At 32.1% G+C, this 19,426-nt stretch overlaps 5 protein-coding genes across 5 annotated transcripts; all 5 read left to right on the plus strand.

Annotated features, from left to right (window-relative positions):
* Positions 1 to 1,080: 1,080 nt before the first annotated feature.
* On the plus strand, positions 1,081 to 5,837 carry LOC135795455 (uncharacterized). Its single transcript, XM_065307141.1, is given in 9 exon segments — positions 1,081 to 1,596; positions 1,657 to 2,202; positions 2,205 to 2,663; positions 2,734 to 2,829; positions 2,832 to 3,072; positions 3,791 to 3,819; positions 4,137 to 4,292; positions 4,346 to 5,359; positions 5,419 to 5,837. Coding segments are annotated over 9 exon segments (3,045 nt in total). The 5' UTR covers positions 1,081 to 1,436; the 3' UTR covers positions 5,763 to 5,837.
* A 543-nt stretch (positions 5,838 to 6,380) lies between these two features.
* Positions 6,381 to 8,735, plus strand: LOC135795456 (cytochrome P450 4c3-like). The gene is made up of 4 exons (XM_065307142.1): positions 6,381 to 6,483; positions 6,549 to 6,932; positions 6,997 to 7,841; positions 8,640 to 8,735. The coding sequence occupies exons 1-4, from the start codon at positions 6,381 to 6,383 to the stop codon at positions 8,733 to 8,735; spliced, it is 1,428 nt and encodes a 475-aa protein (XP_065163214.1).
* A 413-nt stretch (positions 8,736 to 9,148) lies between these two features.
* LOC135795603 (cytochrome P450 4d2-like) lies at positions 9,149 to 10,960 on the plus strand. Its single transcript, XM_065307320.1, has 3 exons — positions 9,149 to 9,335; positions 9,398 to 9,781; positions 9,845 to 10,960. Exons 1-3 carry the CDS (start codon positions 9,164 to 9,166, stop codon positions 10,807 to 10,809), a joined length of 1,521 nt encoding a protein of 506 aa, XP_065163392.1. The 5' UTR covers positions 9,149 to 9,163; the 3' UTR covers positions 10,810 to 10,960.
* Positions 10,961 to 11,388: 428 nt separating this feature from the next.
* LOC135796514 (cytochrome P450 4C1-like) lies at positions 11,389 to 14,199 on the plus strand. The gene is made up of 3 exons (XM_065308554.1): positions 11,389 to 11,694; positions 12,306 to 13,307; positions 13,392 to 14,199. The coding sequence occupies exons 1-3, from the start codon at positions 11,520 to 11,522 to the stop codon at positions 13,748 to 13,750; spliced, it is 1,536 nt and encodes a 511-aa protein (XP_065164626.1). The 5' UTR covers positions 11,389 to 11,519; the 3' UTR covers positions 13,751 to 14,199.
* A 107-nt stretch (positions 14,200 to 14,306) lies between these two features.
* On the plus strand, positions 14,307 to 18,942 carry LOC135795458 (cytochrome P450 4c3-like). Its single transcript, XM_065307143.1, has 9 exons — positions 14,307 to 14,493; positions 14,557 to 14,940; positions 14,999 to 15,369; positions 15,432 to 15,669; positions 15,730 to 16,084; positions 17,101 to 17,300; positions 17,362 to 17,745; positions 17,801 to 18,415; positions 18,473 to 18,942. Exons 1-9 carry the CDS (start codon positions 14,325 to 14,327, stop codon positions 18,814 to 18,816), a joined length of 3,060 nt encoding a protein of 1,019 aa, XP_065163215.1. The 5' UTR covers positions 14,307 to 14,324; the 3' UTR covers positions 18,817 to 18,942.
* The last annotated feature ends 484 nt before the right edge of the window (positions 18,943 to 19,426 follow it).

Raw genomic sequence — 19,426 nt, forward strand, 5'->3', positions numbered from 1 at the left:
GGGTTAATAAAGTTAAAGAGATATGCATAGTGTGGAGAAACTCTCGAACTTTGACATGACGTTGAGAAACTTTAAAAAAATTAGTTAGTTTAAGAGAAACCGAGCGATTTCCACATCATGTTTTTAAATTTTCACAAATTTGCCAACTTTTGAAGGGCATTTCAGGGCAGTTCCAAAGGGCTTAGATTGATAAAATAAAATGCATCGTAAAGAGGATCTGTTGGACTCTAATATGACGTTGATAAACGTTAGGAAAGTCAATTAATTAAGGAGATACAGGATGTTTTCCTCACTATGTTTTTAATTTTATTGAAAAATGCTTATGTTTAAAGAGCATTTTAGCGCACTTCTAAAAGGGCTAGAAAGTTGCAAAGGTATTCATTGAGTAGTGGTACTCTCCAACTCTGACATAGCAGTGAGAAACTTTGATAAAATCAAATAGTTTACGAGATAAAGGGTGTTTTACACTCTATGTTTTAATTTTGTTTTTGCAAGATAGTAACTTTTAAAGGACATTTAAAGGTACTTGTGGAAGGGTTAGAAGGTTTGAAAGGCATGCGTCATGTCGAGGAACTCTTGAGCTCGGACATGGCGGTGAGAAACTCCAAAAAATCAATTACTTCATGAGATACAGGGCGTTTGTCACATCATGTTTACAAATTTTTATAAATTTGACAAATTTTAAGGGCATTTTTGGGTACTTTTCGACTGGGTAGGGGGTTGCCTATACATATATCATCTAAAAAAACCTTGAGTTATACTATGACAGTAAAAATATATGGTGCCCCAGCTTTCTAAAGGTACAAAATAAATTATACATAAAATAATATAATATAATATATATAATAATAAGCATTACACAATGTTGAAATAATTTCTTTAAAAACTGCACCAATAGCATTAAAATACATATATGCAAACATTATGTGTTTTCATGCTTTACACACTTTACACTTGTTTGAAAAACTATAATTGATTGATTGTGTATTGTGGACATATAATTTGTAACTCAAACTGCTCGTTGACCATGTAACGCTAAATGCAACATCAAGGTTAAATGCAACTCTATCATGTTTTATTAACTGTGTCCACACGAATTCAACAGGCAAACATTGAGACGCCAGTGTAAAGTCGGCACACCAACAAATACCAAGAAATATTACCAAAACAAAAAACAGCAAACTCAAATAACGATAAGTAATACTTATAAATACATAACATTTGATAAATGTACATATTAAATCGCATATAAACTTAAATGTTTAATCCAGTGACATAACACAGTGTTATCTTAAACTTGATTAGATTAAATAAGCGCCAAATCATTTGAAATTATATATAATTCACAGTTCACACTCATTATTACTGCACAAGTAGTGTTTTCATACTTATTCTACGTGCGATGTGAAATATGAATATAAGCGACTAAGTTCAAAATGTTTTTCTTAATATTGTCGTGGGTAATTATACTCGCAATTGTTGGAACTTTAGCTTGGATACCCTATTACAAATGGCGGGATTCACACATACCATTTCTAAAAGGACCCTACAATTATCCATTTTTGGGAATTCTGTATCATTTCAAAGATACAAAAAGTATGTATAATATATTTGAATAAATTTATTAGTTTATATTATAATCAATTACATTTTCAGATCTTTTTAAGAAAATGACAGAGTTTCACAATGAATACGGCAAAAACTATCGCGGTTATTTTATGAACGAACTTAACATTATAACTAAAGATGTCGATTTAATAGAATTCGCCGTGACATCTAATAAAACCATTGACAAGGGAACTGCTTATCGTTATCTCAACAACTGGTTGGCAACTGGTTTATTAACCAGTGGCGGAGACAAATGGCGCAAACGTAGGAAAATGATTACACCTGCGTATCACTTCAAAATTCTGGATCAGTTCATTGAAATGTTTGATAGGAATGGTAACATTATGGTGCAGAAACTACGCGGGGAGGTTGATAAGCCCGAAACAAATATTTTCCCATTTGTGAATCTATGCGCGTTGGACACAATTTGTGAAACTGCAATGGGAACACAAGTTAATGCCCAGTTGAGCGCTGATTCGGAATTTGTTCAAGCCACAAAAGAAATGAATAGAATTGTAATGGTTCGTGGTTTTGATTTTTTCAAAGCCATGGATTGGAGTTATCAATTTACTGAAGATTATCAAAAAGAAAACAAGCACTAAAAGTCTTGCATGGATACACTATGAAATTAATTAAGTCCAGGAGAAATGAGCTACTAAAATTACAAGCTGAGCAACAAAATAATAAAGACGGAGATGAATTTGAAACCAAAAGAAAAGATAACTTTTTGGATTTGTTGTTAAAATCAAGCATCAATGGACAACCTTTAAGTAATGAGGATATTCAAGAAGAGGTTGATACATTTATGTTTGAAGGTCACGACACTGTCAGTTCTGCAATTAGTTTTGCATTGTATTTGATCTCAAATCATCCAGAAGTTCAAAAACAATTAATAGAAGAACAGAGGCATATTTTTGGATCAAATCCACATCGTCCAACTACATTAGCAGATCTTCAAGAAATGAAATACTTGGAATTGGTAATCAAGGAAACTTTAAGGATATATCCATCAGTTCCAATGATTGTTAGAGAAGTCACTGAAGATTTGACTTACAGTAAGTAATTATTTCTAAATAATTTTTATCAGAAATTTATTTTCACTATAAATTAATATTTCTATTAAAGGTGATTGGAATTTGTGTAAAGGTACACAAATTGTAATTTACACCTATGAACTTCATCGAGATCCAGCTGTGTTTCCGGATCCAGAAGAATTTCGTCCGAACGATTTTTACCTAGTAACATACAAGGACGTAATCCTTTTGCTTATATCCCTTTCAGTGCTGGGCATAGAAATTGCATCGGACAGAAGTTTGCTAATTTAGAAATGAAATCAACTATAAGTAAAGTTGTTCGTAACTATGAACTATTCCCGTTGGTACCTAAACATACACCGTTCATTTTATCAGAAGTGATCTTGCGTTCTGATAACGGTGTAATGTTGAAACTTAAAAATAGGGTTTGGTAATAATAAAATATGAACAAATTTAAATAATTAACTTCCTGTCTGGAATAGAGCATATATAATTAGATCTTTATGTAAATGTGTTTTTATTTTTAATAAATTTGGTAAATTCTAAACTTACATGTTTCTGATACATTTAGAACAATCCATTTTTAGAACAACTTCGTTACATAACTAATTATGTCTTATTTTATAACTTAACATTTTTATTTCTATAATGATTAGAACGAATAATCTATTATTTGAATCAGTTTTATTGAACAACACTAATTATTACTTATTAAAATTTTAATTAAGTGTTCTGAGGGCTATTTTATTGTGGTATACAATTGCCATGTCATTCTATTTATTAGCCAAATCAAAAAGTTGTTTGTTACATAACTATGTAACACTTTATAACAAAGATGCAAGATGGAAATGATGTTAAATTCCGAAAATGCAAATAACAATTATTTCCAGCTTGAAATAATAATACAATAAATTTCCCCAATTTTTATTCTTATTTACCTTCTATTACTCATTGAATTCTTAATGGGTTTGAATTATTTTGCCTTGACATTAAGCTTAAATATATCCAATATTTAATATTCAAACAAAGCGTTATGAAACTTCTAAAAAGTTGCTTCGTTAAACATTTCCCAAGAAAATCACAATTAAGTGGAACATTATAATACAGCAAAACTTCATAAACCGCTTTAAAATTTATTATATTTGAAGCATTACAAAGTGTTTATTCACTTTTCCAAGTGGTGTTATCAATGAATTTAACACTACGAAATTTTTATGTCAAAAGTTAATAAAGCAGATAAGATGTTTTGAAATTTGCGTATTCACTCCCGGCTCCGGACCTGCATTCATCTACAGATAGATGACTTGACACAACGCTATCAATAAATTATTTGCGTTCAAACATTGCGCACTTCGTACTTGTCGTTAAAATTGAACAAATTTAATAAACCGCTAAGTGTACGTGTTAACAGCGAGACCGCATGATGCAAATCGGGAACTAGACAATTGCATTCACACTTTTTAGTTTGCCGTGCAAACCCAAGCGGGAAATAAGAGAAAATGATCGCGGAACTATTAATAATCTTCCTGATAGTGATTACGCTTGCGTGGTTTCCATACTATGCGTGGTGTGACAAACATTTAAAATCAATTAGAGGACCAACCCCCTTGCCATTTATTGGTACTTTTCGACACTTTTTTGCAGTTCCTAGTAAGTTACCAATCATATAATTCTATTAGATAATACTAATAATTGTGGAACAGCAATTTTCTTTCAGTTCTTTAAAGAACTCTTTGAGACCTATGGAAAAACTTTCAAAGCTTACATTTTAACGGAGCAAACGCTTATAACAATGGATACAGAGTTTATTGAATTCATTGCGACGCGTAGTCAAGCTATAAATAAATCACGAGCATATAGTTATTTGCATAATTGGCTAGGACAAGGATTACTCACTAGTAGTGGTCAAAAATGGAGATCTCGAAGGAAGATGATTACTCCTGCATATCACTTTAAAGTTTTGGATCAATTTTTGGAAGTTTTTGAGCGCAATGGCAACATAATGATTGAAAAACTATCACAGGAAGTGGGAAATTACCAAACTGACATATTTCCCTATATTAATTTATGTGCTCTTGATACTATTTGTGAAACATCTATGGGAACACAAGTAAATGCACAAATTAATAAGGAATCTGCGTTTGTTCAAAGTACGAAGAAAATGAATCGGATTATGGTGTCGCGAACTTTTTCTTTGTTGAAAACTTTTGATGCAACTTATGCTTACACTAAAGATTATCAAATTGAAAAAGATGCGTTGAAAGTACTTCATGGATATACCATGAGTGTAATTAAATCCAGACGTGAAGAATTAGCAAATAGACAAATGAAAGATACTTCTAAAGATGCACATGATGATCAAATTGGAAACAAAAGAAAAGATAATTTTCTTGATATTTTACTTAAAAGTACTGTTGACGGTGCTTTGTTGAGTGATGAAGATATCAGGGAAGAAGTGGATACTTTTACATTTGAAGGTCATGATACAGTTAGTTCCGGAATGAGTTTTGCTTTGTATGCTATTTCTAATCATCCAGAAATACAACAGCGCTTGATTGAGGAACAACGAAGTATATTCGGAAACAATCCGAAACGAGCTACCACTTTAAATGATATTTCAGAAATGAAATACTTGGAAATGGTTATTAAGGAAGCGATGCGTTTATATCCACCGGTTCCTTTTATGGGACGTGAAATTAGTGAAAATGTAACATATAGTAAGTATTTAGTTAAAGTAAACTTTGATTGCTTTAATAAATAATTGATGTGTTTGCAGAAGATATGCAATTGAGGAAAGGCGTACAAATTATGATTTTTGTATTTGAATTACATCGGGATGCAAGTAACTTTCCAGATCCTTTGAGGTTTGATCCAGACAGGTTTCTTCCTGAGAATCAAGTTGGACGTCATCCTTACGCTTACATTCCGTTTAGTGCTGGACACCGTAATTGTATTGGACAGAAGTTTGCCATGTTGGAAATGAAATGTACTGTTGCAAAAGTTTTACGAAATTACGAGCTAATGCCTTTAACTCCTAAGCATGAACCTATGTATTTGCCAGAAGTTATTTTACGGTCTGAAAACGGAGTACTGTTGAATTTAAAATTACGTCATTGGTAATGTAGTTGGTATAAAAGGGTAATTTTAGTTTTGAACTATTAATGATTCTTAAATAAAAAGTTTATTTAATATGGCGTTAACGTGTTTGTAAATTAAATCATTTTTACTGACCTTTCCAACGTGTATTGATTTATTCTCCAAGTGTCGAATGTATCAGGACTTTTGAAAAAACAGTTACATCCCAATTTCACCCGATGCACGATGTAAAATTGAGCATTTGCGCCCTGATTGACTAAACTAATTCTAATATTAATATGTTAATATTTGAATATGTTAATATGTTAATTAATGTTAATAACAGTTGACTAAGATGTTTTCCCAACCGCCCTCGACGCACTATTGACTAATAAACAACTCTAAAATACTATGAACTCTGGTCAACACGAACTGCGGACTTTAGGCCTTTCACGTCCTGACCAAATAAACACTCCTGACGTTGACTTCTGCATCTTTAATAAAGGCTCAGCATAAACGTTGAGCCTCTTATAGTCATCGTTGCCTTCACTTGTTCACACTCACCGAATTTTGCCGAGTTTCCGAGTTTCCAAACATGGATCCTATTTATTTGGGTGCTATATTTATTACGCCGATAGCAGTTATTATAGTAATAGCGTTAATATGGTACCAAAATGGAACCATGCCTTCAAGGATTTGCAACATATCAAAGGACCACCGCCAATCCCAATTATTGGAAACCTGACGGATTTAGGAGATCCAACCAGTAAATATATTTTGCTATTCGTTATCGCTTTTATTATAAAAGTGTTCTTTTTCTTGAATTGGTAGAAATATTTTGGCAATTGTACCACTGGCATATTCAGTATGGAAGTATAGCAAAAGCATGTTATGGTATGGATATGCTGCTATTTATCAGCGAACCAGAGTATTTAGAGTTTATATGCACTAGCCAATCAACACTACCTAAAGGCATCTATTACCGTTACTTACATAATTGGTTATCATTTGGACTATTGACCAGTAAAGGAAAGAAATGGCATCAACGTAGGAAGATGATCACACCAACATACCATTTTAATATCTTAAAGCAATTTGTTGAAATATTCGAAAAAAATGGTAATATTTTGATTGAAAAGTTAGGCGGTGAGGTAGGCAACCCTTCTTTTGATGTCCATATTTACCTTAGTTTATGTGCATTGGATTCAATTAATGGTAAGTTAAACCAAAATGAACTAAGGAATTTTCATGTGATTTGATTTGTTTTTAATGGCATTAGAAACTGCTATGGGTTCCTCTGTTGATGCTCAAAACAACTCAAATACTGACTACATTCGAGCAATCAAAGAAATGACTCGAATCGTAGTACATCGCACAATGCTACCACATAAACATTTTGATTTTCTTTATCAATTCACTCAAGATTACAAACTTGAACAAAATTGTCTCAAAATTCTGCATGGTTATTCTATATCAGTCATTGAATCACGCCGGCAAGAACTACTCAATAATCCCTCGCGATTTGATACGAACTATGTTGATGAATTTGGGAGAAAGAAACGAATTGCATTTCTTGATTTGTTGCTGCAATCCACCATTGATGGGAAACCACTTAGCAACGAAGAAATTCAAGAAGAAGTTGATACTTTTATGTTTGAGGGTCATGATACAGTTAGTGCATGCATGTCATTCTGGATGTACTTAATCAGTAAACATCCAGAAGTTGAAGAAAAACTTCTGGCTGAACAAAGAGAAATATTTGGCAATGATCCAAAACGACCAGCAACCTACATAGACCTGCAAAAAATGCACTATATGGAAATGACTATCAAAGAAACAATAAGATTATATCCGTCTGTTCCTTTTATGATGAGAGATACTATAGAAGACTTTACGTTCCGTGACTTATCTGTTAAAAAGGGAACTCAGATTATAATGCTACCATTCTATCTTCATCGCCGAGCGGATCTATATCCAGAGCCGGAAAAGTTTATTCCGGAGCGTTTTACAGCTGAAAATGTGAGAAAACGTCATCCTTTCGCGTATTTAGGCTTCAGTGCGAGGCATAGAAACTGCATCGGTCAAAAATTCGCTATGATTGAATTAAAATCGACACTTTCAAAAGTATTGCGATCGTTTAATATTTGCTGTGCTGTACCTGAACATAATCTTGTTATTAAGTCGGAAATTATATTAGCTGCTGGTAATGGGTACAAAATCCAATTAAAAAATAGAAATTGGTAGGATTAGAATGATTGAAATGACATAAACATGACATATTAATACTTAAGATATAAAATACGTGAACATTTAATTGTCATTAATACTTTTACGATAATAATATCAAATTAAATTTTTAGTTCATAATAAGTTGAATGCAATTTACATTTACATTATATATTAGTATTATTGCACTTTCGTACTTAAAAATGGTTTAATGGTATATTAAGTCCTTACAAATTAAAATGTAAATTCGTGCAAAATAATTTAATAACAGAAAATTTCTTAAACAGGTTAATTGATTGAAATATGTGAATTTAATGTATATTTGGGTGATCTGAGCAACTTTGTCGCAGTTTGCTCAAGTAAATAAGTATAATTAATTATGATGTTTTGTATAAGCAATTACAAGGTATTTGCAAATGCAAATAAAAATATAGCAAACTGGTTGAAGTATATTATAAGTTTTTTCGTATGTGTAAGAGTTTACAGAACGCATTTGTTGTTAATAGCCAGACAAAGAAAAAGTGTTTGAAATATTATGTCATTGTGGGCATCATTTGCGTGATAAGTAACAACTCGTTATGACAATATTTTTTCCGCGTTGAGCTACACCTGTGCGATTGGATTATTCTGACTTTTGTACTTGGAAACATTTGCAAAACACTTAGTGATTATTCATGAATCACATTGTGTAACTAGGGGGATAAAGCAAACATCGCACAAGTGGAATCAGGTGAGACTAATTTTCCTACTGTAACCGTTACTGAAGATGCCCATGAAGCGAAGCATGTATAACTCCAACCAAATTGGTGTAAATCAATCACGTTTTATTTTCTCATTAATTTTCCTGCACTTTTGTTATCGTAATCACAGATTTCCATTTTATTAAGTTATAGGTTCATTGGGTTGAGTCATTATTTCACGTTTTGTAGACATGCTTTTCCTAATCTGAATCTTCAACTCTCAGATTAAGTGTAAGTTTACTTAGTGTGGGGTTTCCGAAACTAACCAACTAACTACATAAATTGTGTATAAATGTAATAATTTTTATTGCATTGTACAAACTATATTGATAACTGATCACGTTTTGTGTCTGCGGCTTATGTCTACATATATCCAGAGTAACTTTCCGTATCAAGATTACATATTATCTAGATTATCCACTTAAAAATTAGGTATATATATTTCTTAAACACAAATAATTACAAAGTAAGTTGCCAAACATGGATCCTATACTTTTGGGTGCTATTTTCATAACTCCTATAGCAGCTATTATAATAATAGGTTTAATATGGTACCAAAAATGGAACTATACTTTCAAGGATTTACAGCACATCAAAGGACCAACACCATTGCCTATTGTCGGAAACATGAGCGAGTTAGGAGATCCAACCAGTAATTATAATTGACAATTTGTTATTGTTCTTATGATAAAACCGTTTTCCTTTAATTTTTAGAAATATTTTGGCAATTGTTTAATTGGCAAATTCAGTACGGAAATATAGTTAAAGGATGTTATGGTATGGACATGTTACTTCTTATAAGCGAACCCGAGTATTTAGAGTTTATATGCACCAGCCAATCAACTCTTCCTAAGGGCATCTTCTATCGTTATTTACATAAATGGTTGTCATTTGGTTTATTGACCAGCAAAGGCAAAAAATGGCACCAACGTAGAAAGATGATCACACCTGCGTACCACTTCAAAATCTTAGAACAATTTGTTGAGGTATTCGAAAAAAATGGTAATATTTTGGTTGAAAAGTTACGCGGTGAAGTAGGCAACCCTTCTTTCGACGTCAATATTTACCTTACACTCTGTGCATTAGATTCAATTAATGGTAAGTTATACTTAAATTAAAAGTAAAAATATGCTGAATTCTCGATTGTTATGCGTTATGTAGAAACGGCGATGGGTACCTCAGTTGACGCCCAAAACAACTCAAATACTGACTACATTCGAGCAATCAAAGAAATGAATCGTATTGTGGTAGATCGCACAATCCAACCACATAAACATTTTGATTTTCTGTATCAATTTACTAACGATTACAAAATTGAACAGAAATGCCTTAAAATTCTGCACAGTTACACGTTATCAATAATTGAATCACGTCGTCAGGAACTTCTCAATAATCCATCTAGATTTGATTCAAAATATGTTGATGAATTTGGCATGAAAAAACGCATTGCTTTCCTCGATTTGCTACTTCAATCAACCATTGATGGAAAACCACTAAGCAATGAAGATATTCGAGAAGAAGTTGACACTTTTATGTTTGAGGGGCATGACACAGTCAGTACTTGCATGTCATTCTGGATGTACTTAATCAGTAAACATCCAGAAGTGGAAGCAAAACTTCTCGCAGAACAAAGAGAAATATTTGGCGATGATCCAAAGCGACCTACAACCTATTTAGACTTGCAAAAAATGCACTATATGGAAATGACTGTCAAAGAGACATTAAGATTATATCCATCTGTTCCATTTATGATGAGAGACACTTTAGAAGACTTCACATTCCGTGACTTATCTGTCAAAAAAGGAACACAGATTTTGATGTTGCCATTCTATCTACATCGACGAGCTGATCTATATCCAGAACCGGAAAAGTTCATTCCAGAACGTTTCACTGCTGAAAATATGAGTAAACGCCATCCTTTCGCGTATTTAGCATTCAGTGCCGGGTATAGAAACTGTATCGGTCAAAAATTCGCTATGATTGAGTTAAAATCGACACTTTCGAAAGTATTGCGATCGTTTAATATTTGCAGTGCTGTACCTGAACATAATCTTGTTATTAAATCTGAAATTATATTAGCTGCTGGTAATGGGTACAAAATTCAATTAAAAAATAGAACTTGGTAGGATTAGCGGTACAAACGTACTTAGACTTACATACATCTGATACTTTGATACCAAATACTTCAAAAATTAATTAATTAATTAATTCTTTATTGACAATAAAATAAAAATATGTGTTTTATAATTTTTCAAATACACTTTATATTCACATCAACACCTATTACTGTTATTGCACCTTGGCACCTATGATTTAATTTACGTAATTAAGTAATTACTATATATTTATCTGAATATAAATAGAATTAAAACAGGTTACTTGCATATACATATAATATTATTCCATAAGAGGAAATTACCTGAAGACATTGATTGATTGACCAACGAGTATAAGAAATCAAGGTTGACTTGTATTTGGGTGTCTCTATAGAGCTTCTAATTCACAAAAAATAAAAACATTTTGTATAGTGTTGAATTCAAGTGTATTCCTCAAGCCTCTATCAACAAATGTTATTAATTAAGATACTCATTACGTAGGTATACGTAATTACAAAGCGTTTAACCACAAATGTACATGTAGTAAACTGGTTGAAGTTGATCAACTTCCTCAGGGTCACACAACAGCACCGAATGTATGCACATAATTTGTTAATTTGTGCGAGTTGCCACTACTTCGAAAATATTGAGACGGCGAAAATAAAGTATAAACATTTTCGGCGCGTTGTCGATATTTAGTCATTCAGCAAACATTGCGCGCATCATCTGAGTGATAAGCAATGGCTATCTTTGCCATTATTTTCACCGCGTTGAGCTACGCCAGTGCGATTGGATTATTTTTGATTATTGGCTGGTATGTTTACGTGCAGAAATTTGCGAAATACTTGGGGAATATTCCTGGACCTACCCCACTTCCAGTGATAGGAAATGCTTTGATGTTTACGGATTCCAATGGTAAGTTATTATCGGGATGTTATCATGTAATAATCCTTTGAACTTTTTTTAAAGTTATTAAAAATAACTTACACAATAATTATTATAACTTGTACAATCATAACAGTGTTTTGTACGATGTTTTTATGTTAGTAAATATTATGTAAAAGCAAAACAAAACAATGTTACATTATTCACATAAGTTTTGTAATCATTTGTAGATTATTATTTTAAGTAGTAGTTCAAGTAGTAAAAAACAAGTCACAATCTAATTCATTAAAAGTAACGGTTAAATAATACTTATAGATATCACAAAATTATCACATACGCAATATCGTTTCATTAATTTAAGTGAAGATCAAAAGTTAAAATTATTAAAAATGTCAAACCACCTTTTTGCCAGTCAAGGTCGGCCAGTTTTTAAACGCATACTTTTTGTACAGGATGTATTTTATTCTCTTACAAGAAATAAATACAAAATATAAACATTTGTTTATTTTGTTCAAATATTTTCTTTTTTTATTTAAAAATATTAATGGCAAACTGGCAAAACTTGTTAATAAAATTAAAATTTCATACATCATCTAAATCAAAAGAAATATTTGTATACTGATTGTATTTATTTTTTGTAGCCACTTTAAAAGTTTGCGATAAACTTTTCAAAGAGCATGGCAAAATCACAAAAGTCTGGATTGGAATAGAACCCATCATACTAGTCTCTGATTATAAAGCAATTGAAACAATCCTAAGTTCAGCTAAACTCATCGAAAAATCGCAACTCTACAAATTTTTACACTCCTGGCTTGGAAGTGGTCTACTCACCAGCGCTGGTCCAAAATGGAAGAAACGTCGTCGCATGCTGACTCCGTCCTACCATTTTCAAATTTTAGAACAATTCGTACCTACATTCAACAAGGTGTCAAACAATCTGGTTCAAGAATTAAAGAATATAAACAATAAAAATTGTTTAGATATTTATCCGTACGTTACTTTAGCAACATTAGATGTGATTTGTGAAACTGCTATGGGTGTTCCTATAAATGCCTTACAAAACAAAACATCTAACTACGTACACAGTGTTAAAGAAATGGGAAGAATCACAATGGAACGTGTATTTTCTCCTTTACAACAAATTGATTTGTTGTATGGTTTTACCGAAAACGGCAAAACAGAACAAGAGTGTTTAAAAATTCTACATGGCCATACTTTATCAGTTATTAAAACACGTAAAGAAGAATTAGGAAGAGATCCCAATAGCAGTGTTGATAACATGGTTGATGAGTTTGGAAAGAAGAAAAAAATTGCATTTTTAGATATGCTATTGCAAACGACTGACAATGGACAACCTTTAAGCGATGACGACATTAGAGAAGAAGTGGACACTTTCATGTTTGAAGGACACGATACCACCGCTTCCGGTGTCAGCTTTACTTTGTATGAAATTGCAAATAATCCAGATGTACAGAAGAAAATACTTGAGGAACAAAATGATATTTTTGGGAATGATGATCGCGATGCCACTTATCAAGACTTAGCTAACATGCGTTACCTTGAGATGGTCATTAAGGAAGGATTAAGACTGTATCCTTCTGTTCCGTTATATGCTAGGACAGCATTTGAAGATATTCAACTAAGTGAGTATTGATTGTTTAAAAATATTCAAAAACAGTTTGTACTTTTAATTAAAATATTTATTATCTATATTATTTTTATTACAGCCGACGATATTTGGTGTCCAAAAGGAAGCACCATTGCAATTCTTGCATACCATATTCATCGCGATCCTCGGTTCTTCTCGGACCCTGAAAAGTTTAACCCTGATCGCTTTGCTGCCGAAAACAACACCGGCAAGAATCCCTACAGTTTTGTTCCGTTCAGTGCTGGACCACGTAACTGCATTGGACAAAAGTTTGCATTCATGGAATTGAAGTCTATGATCTCAAAAATTGTGCGAAACTTTGAACTTTCTCCTGTTGTTCCTGCACATAAACCAGAACTAGTTGCCGAGGCCATTTTAAAATCGAACAATGGAATCATGATTAAGTTACAAGAACGTTATGAACGTACACATCTCTAAAGATTTAATTTTGATCTACAAAATAAATGTAAAAAGTGAATTTGTGAAATTGTTAGTAAAAGAATTAGCATTTTGATGGTTTTGCTATTGATTGTTAGACCAATTATAGCTTTCACGTATTGTCATTTAGCAAATAATTAAAATGATTGTGATTGCACATGCAAATAAATTGGTACGTAATAGTACAATCAACGCACGAACATGACATAAACAGTCTACTTTCAAGGCTGGTGAATAATCCATAGACAAATCTTGCTATTACTGCTGCAATAAATGCATTCTCGATATTTAAAATGTAATTTAAAAAATTGATAAAAAATTACTCTGATGTTGATTCAAGAGAGATAATGTGAATTTATTACAATTTTTGTATGTATTATGCGTCATGAGAAATTATTTCCTGAATTTCCTAGAATCTGTGTTATAAAGTGCCAATATAACATCATAAAGGTGTCCTTGATTATTTACTTGCTTTAATTGACTTCTTTTGCAGTGTAGCAAGAGGTTTAGTAAATATTTGCTCTGTGCAGTTGCTACTTTCATTAGAGACACTTGCATTTTATTCAAGCAAACAATGTTTCCTTCAGTATATTTAGTTTTGTTAACTGTTTTAAGTTTGGTGGTGTTCCTAATATGTTTGTGGTATCTTTACTTAATAAAGTGTATGTGGCCATTACGAAAAGTTCCTGGACCAAAACCATTACCAATAATTGGATGTTCCTATTTATTTCCAAATGTAAAAAGTATGTAATTTATTGTATTTATTATCAACTTTATTTAAAAAAAAACTTGATTAATTTTCATAGGTATGTTATCAAGTTTTACAAATATGACACAAAAATACGGACCAATTTGTAAAATGATGATTGGTCTTGAACCTAGTCTATTAATCTCAGACTACGAAACTTTAGAAGCTATCCTACGATCAAGCGAATTGATTGAAAAGTCGAAAAGTTACAGACATTTTTATAACTGGCTGGGATTCGGTTTGTTAACTTCTGGCGGTTCAAAATGGCGAGCAAGACGAAAGCTGTTAACACCTAGTTATCACTTTAAAATCTTAGATGGGTTTTTACCCGTTTTTGATTCTGTAAGTTCAACTTTGGTGAAAGAATTAGAAAAAGAAGTTGGTAAAGACAGTGTTGATATATACCCTTATATAACTTTGTGTACCTTGGATATAATATGTGGTAAAAATATTTATAATAATATACACAATAATAAAAATTAAAATAAGCATTTTCATAGAAACGGCAATGGGTGTATCAGTGAATGCTCTCGTGAATCAAGACTCAGAATATGTACAAGCAGTAAAAGGTATGTGCAATGTAATAATGGAAAAAGTCTTCTCACCATTGCAACATCACAACACCACATTTAAATACACTCAAAATTTTCTAAAAGAAAAGCAACTTTTAAAGATTTTAAATGATTACACCATGAATGTGGTTAAACTACGAAGAACCGAAATGATTCTTAACGATAATGTGTCTGATGGACAGAAATATGACGATAATAAAAAAACTGCTTTTCTTGATTTGTTATTACAAACTCGAATTAATGATGAACCGCTCAGCGATGACGATTTACGAGAAGAAGTTCAAACATTTATGTTTGAGGTAATTTAATTAATGCAATATTAATAGATTTATATGTTTATTAATATGAATGTTTATTTTAGGGTCACGATACAACAGCATCAGCGATTTCGTTTGCACTCTACTCAATTGCAAACCATCCTAAAATTCAACAAGAAATCGCTTTTGAATTATACAATATTTTTAATGATGATCAGCGGATGGCAACTTTAAAAGACTTGAATGATATGAAATATTTAGAACTTGTCATCAAAGAAACATTAAGATTATATCCATCAGTTCCTTTCTTTGGACGTGAAACACAACGAAGTATTCAAATAGGTATAGAATTACTAAAAAAATATCAATTGGTTAAATTTAATTAACTTTAATTATTTTTAGGCAAATTGAAAGTTCCTAAAAACTTTACACTTATAATATTTGCAATGGGCATTCAAAGAGATCCAAGATTTTATGATGAACCATTGAAGTTTAAACCAGAACGGTTTTTAAATGATGGAAGTGACAAGTGCAAAATGCCTTACAGTTTTATTCCGTTCAGTGCTGGACATCGTAACTGCATCGGGCAGAAATTTGCAATGCTCGAAATGAAAGCAACTTTATCGAAAATACTACGAAATTTTATACTTTTCCCAAGCAAACCTAATGACAAAGTGTTTTTAATATCTGAAACTATTTTGAAATCACTGAATGGAATCAAAATACGACTTGAAAAAAGAAATTCATTATTGCACTCGTAATCACAGTATTAAAAATAGGAATGGGATGTAATTAAGTGTAGACTATGTAATCGAGTTATCCAAAGTTAACAATTAAGTTAACCACATGTTTTACAAGGATTTTCAATCTACTATTACCATCTAGGAAGGTCATGCGACCACATCAATATGATTTCCACATTTTTATTTTTGTTTAAGTGTCATAGTTTTGTCATTTATTTTACTATCACTGCTTGAAAATCGTCTCACGTACAACCTATTCTACTAAATTAATACACGTTTATTTTTTTCCTATAAATGTTTAATGGTTTTGCTATTATAACACCTACAAATACTACTAAGGTGAAGTGTCAGATTATAGATGAAATTGAAAGAACTAAATATTATGAAAGTAGTGATGGAGGTAATAAATTTAATCAAAGTTAAAATCATTTCTGTTTAGGAATAATCATAATGATAAACAAATTGTGAAGAAGTCAAGTCAGTGGCGTAGCTTGGCTTCTTTTTTGCGTAGCAAAACATAACAAAGCAATATTTATATTCAAACCTCTAGGTGATATAAACAATTTTGTCAATTTTATCTCTGGTTGTGAAAATATATTGCGCATTTTATACAGAAATATTCCGCTACTGGTTCAATAATCTTTTGATTTCAGCAAACACAAAAAAAATCTATTTTTGTATATATTTCTGCTTATAAATTAAACTGATTGAACCACTTCGATATTGTAAATCACATTTTACTGATATGACTTCACACTTAATAATTTAAGTACGTTCAAAGTTGAAGTGTTGGAACTTTAACAATGACACAGCAAATATAACTTTCGTGTTTACGTCCATTTTGTTACTTTTATTATACGTATGATCGCATTTCACTGGTAATTCAGCATTTCGATTTAGTTCCTAGCCTTGAGGATGAAATAATAAAACACGATAACCACGTGGCTACAACTCAATTATGTCGAAAGATCCGCAAGTGTAGATTAATGCGATATTCCATTTAAGTTTTGCTGTTGTGACTGGCGTGATATCAGTTCGTGCACAACGACCGCACCCTCAGCATCATCATGTCGTTGGCAGGCTTTTGCATATTAATACCAGCAATTATATTTGTTGTGATAGTGTATTATTATTATCGCTATCACAATATAACAAAATCGATGAAAAATGTTAGAGGTCCAATGCCATTACCGCTATTGGGAAATGCTATGGAATTCAAAAGTCGGAACAGTAAGTAATTATATTAAATTATTAAAAAATCAAGATTTAAACTTTTGTTTTGTTTTTCTAGCAATTTTGCAAAGGTTTTCAGAACTATTTCAAGAGCACGGAAAACTCGTGAAGGTTTTTCTTGCTTTCAAGCCAATTCTTCTCGTCGCCGATTATAAAGCAATGGAAGCTGTGCTTGGCTCAAACAAAGTTCTAAACAAATCAACTTTTTATGACTTTTTACACAATTGGTTAGGTTTCGGACTGTTAACCAGCAGTGGTAGTAAATGGAAACAGCGAAGGCGCATCTTGACACCAGCGTATCACTTTCAAATTCTTGAGCAATTTGTACCAATCTTTAGCCGAGTCAGTGATATTTTAATCAACGAATTTAAGAAGGAAACACGCAAAGATGCAGTGGATGTTTATCCTTACATTACTCTGAGTACATTGGATGTAATATGTGGTATGTTTATTTAGTTCTATTAAACACAACTGCTTCAATTACTTAAATATTTCAGAAACTGCCATGGGCGTTACTGTGAATGCCCAAAGAGATAAACACTCTGCTTACGTGCAAAGCGTTAAAGAAATGGGACGTATTGTGATAGATCGCAGTTTCAATCCGCATGAACAATTCGACTTCTTGTATCAATTTACTAAAAATTACAGAACCGAAAAGAAATGTTTGGGGATTCTTCACGGACATACAAATGCAGTAATCAATAATCGACGTGCGGAATTAGCTAAGAATCAAACAAACGAAGTGGAGACTGATCAGTTCGGTACAAAGAAACGAATTGCTTTTCTCGATTTACTGCTCAAATGCACAGATGAAAATGGGCAACCATTAAGTGATTCAGACATTCGTGAGGAAGTAGATACTTTTATGTTTGAAGGACATGACACCACTGCTTCCGGTATTAGTTTTGCTCTTTATGAAATTGCAAATAATCCAGATGTGCAGAAGAAAATTCTTGAAGAACAAAATGATATTTTTGCTGGTGAAAATCGCGAGATCACTTATAGTGATCTTAACCAGATGAAATACCTTGAAATGGTTATTAAAGAAACTCTACGTCTATATCCTTCTGTGCCGTTCTATGGAAGAGAGACTATGACTGAGTTGAAACTTAGTAAGCGCATTCTATTTATCTGTCAATGAATGCATATAAAACTTGCTTTATTTTTAGATGATGATGTAACTGTTCCGCCAGGAGTAACTATTACATTAGTGGCGTATGAGATACAGCGTGATCCAAAATATTTTCCGGAACCTAACAAATTCATTCCGGACCGATTTTTACCAGAGAACAATTTAGGAAAAACACCATATAGTTTTGTTCCTTTTAGTGCCGGTCCACGAAACTGTATTGGGCAGAAGTTTGCATTTTTAGAGATGAAAATGACATTATCCAAAATGGTTCGTAATTTTGAATTGTTGCCCACTGTACCTGCACATAAACTAGACCTTACTTCCGAGACGATTCTAAAATCGGATAACGGCATTATAATTAAAATCAAGGAAAGGAAATAAATGTAAATAAAAACATTAAATTAAAAAAATTAAATGAAATTAAATTTATACTTAAATATTTTATATATAATTTTTTTGTAAATATGTATACGAGTCCATTAATTCAATAAATTAATTTTAAAAGAATCTCATTTAATTAAGCTTTTAAAATGCGAGTCGCACAAAGAATTGTTTTTCCTTGTTAGGGACCGTCTCACATAATGTAAATTCAATTATATTTTCTTGATACACTAATGTACTTCATGACATGCAAGATCGATTCATCGGAACTTTAAAAATAGAACACTAAGTGTTTATGGTCGTCATACTGCGCATACTTAATCAGCGAATGTTCTTTGCATTTGCCGTGCTGTGAATGTAAGACGCACTATTATGCAAATGTGATAATAAAAATTATTTACAAACATGGTATCAGTACTTTACTCGTGTACAGTTAGAATGCTTTTAGGAGAAGAATATATCCAAGTCATATTTCGCTGTTATCAATATATTTTTTTTCACTGAGTAATGCAATTCATATTACGAATTACGATAATTAGTTATAAATTTATAAACAAGTCCTAAGTTGAAGGTCAATGATGTTCTATACGTGTTATGCACACAAATGCAC

Source organism: Atheta coriaria, unplaced genomic scaffold (genome assembly GCF_025399875.1).
Source record: "Atheta coriaria isolate IRGN ID8LTWV9N9 unplaced genomic scaffold, Caltech_Dcor_3.1 hic_scaffold_7_pilon, whole genome shotgun sequence".
NCBI lineage: Eukaryota > Metazoa > Arthropoda > Insecta > Coleoptera > Staphylinidae > Dalotia > Dalotia coriaria.

Excerpts from the sequence above, each read along its gene's own strand:
- LOC135795456 (XM_065307142.1), top strand. The coding sequence starts at position 6,381 with ATGGTACCAAAATGGAACCATGCCTTCAAGGATTTGCAACATATCAAA. Across the intron at positions 6,933-6,996 it reads TGCATTGGATTCAATTAATG|AAACTGCTATGGGTTCCTCT; the intron begins GTAAGTTAAACC and ends TAATGGCATTAG. Across the intron at positions 7,842-8,639 it reads TAAAATCGACACTTTCAAAA|GGGGATAAAGCAAACATCGC; the intron begins GTATTGCGATCG and ends TTGTGTAACTAG.
- LOC135795603 (XM_065307320.1), top strand. The coding sequence starts at position 9,164 with ATGGATCCTATACTTTTGGGTGCTATTTTCATAACTCCTATAGCAGCT. Across the intron at positions 9,336-9,397 it reads CGAGTTAGGAGATCCAACCA|AAATATTTTGGCAATTGTTT; the intron begins GTAATTATAATT and ends TTTAATTTTTAG. Across the intron at positions 9,782-9,844 it reads TGCATTAGATTCAATTAATG|AAACGGCGATGGGTACCTCA; the intron begins GTAAGTTATACT and ends TGCGTTATGTAG.
- LOC135796514 (XM_065308554.1), top strand. The coding sequence starts at position 11,520 with ATGGCTATCTTTGCCATTATTTTCACCGCGTTGAGCTACGCCAGTGCG. Across the intron at positions 11,695-12,305 it reads GATGTTTACGGATTCCAATG|CCACTTTAAAAGTTTGCGAT; the intron begins GTAAGTTATTAT and ends TATTTTTTGTAG. Across the intron at positions 13,308-13,391 it reads ATTTGAAGATATTCAACTAA|CCGACGATATTTGGTGTCCA; the intron begins GTGAGTATTGAT and ends TTTTTATTACAG.
- LOC135795458 (XM_065307143.1), top strand. The coding sequence starts at position 14,325 with ATGTTTCCTTCAGTATATTTAGTTTTGTTAACTGTTTTAAGTTTGGTG. Across the intron at positions 14,494-14,556 it reads TTTATTTCCAAATGTAAAAA|GTATGTTATCAAGTTTTACA; the intron begins GTATGTAATTTA and ends TAATTTTCATAG. Across the intron at positions 14,941-14,998 it reads TACCTTGGATATAATATGTG|AAACGGCAATGGGTGTATCA; the intron begins GTAAAAATATTT and ends GCATTTTCATAG.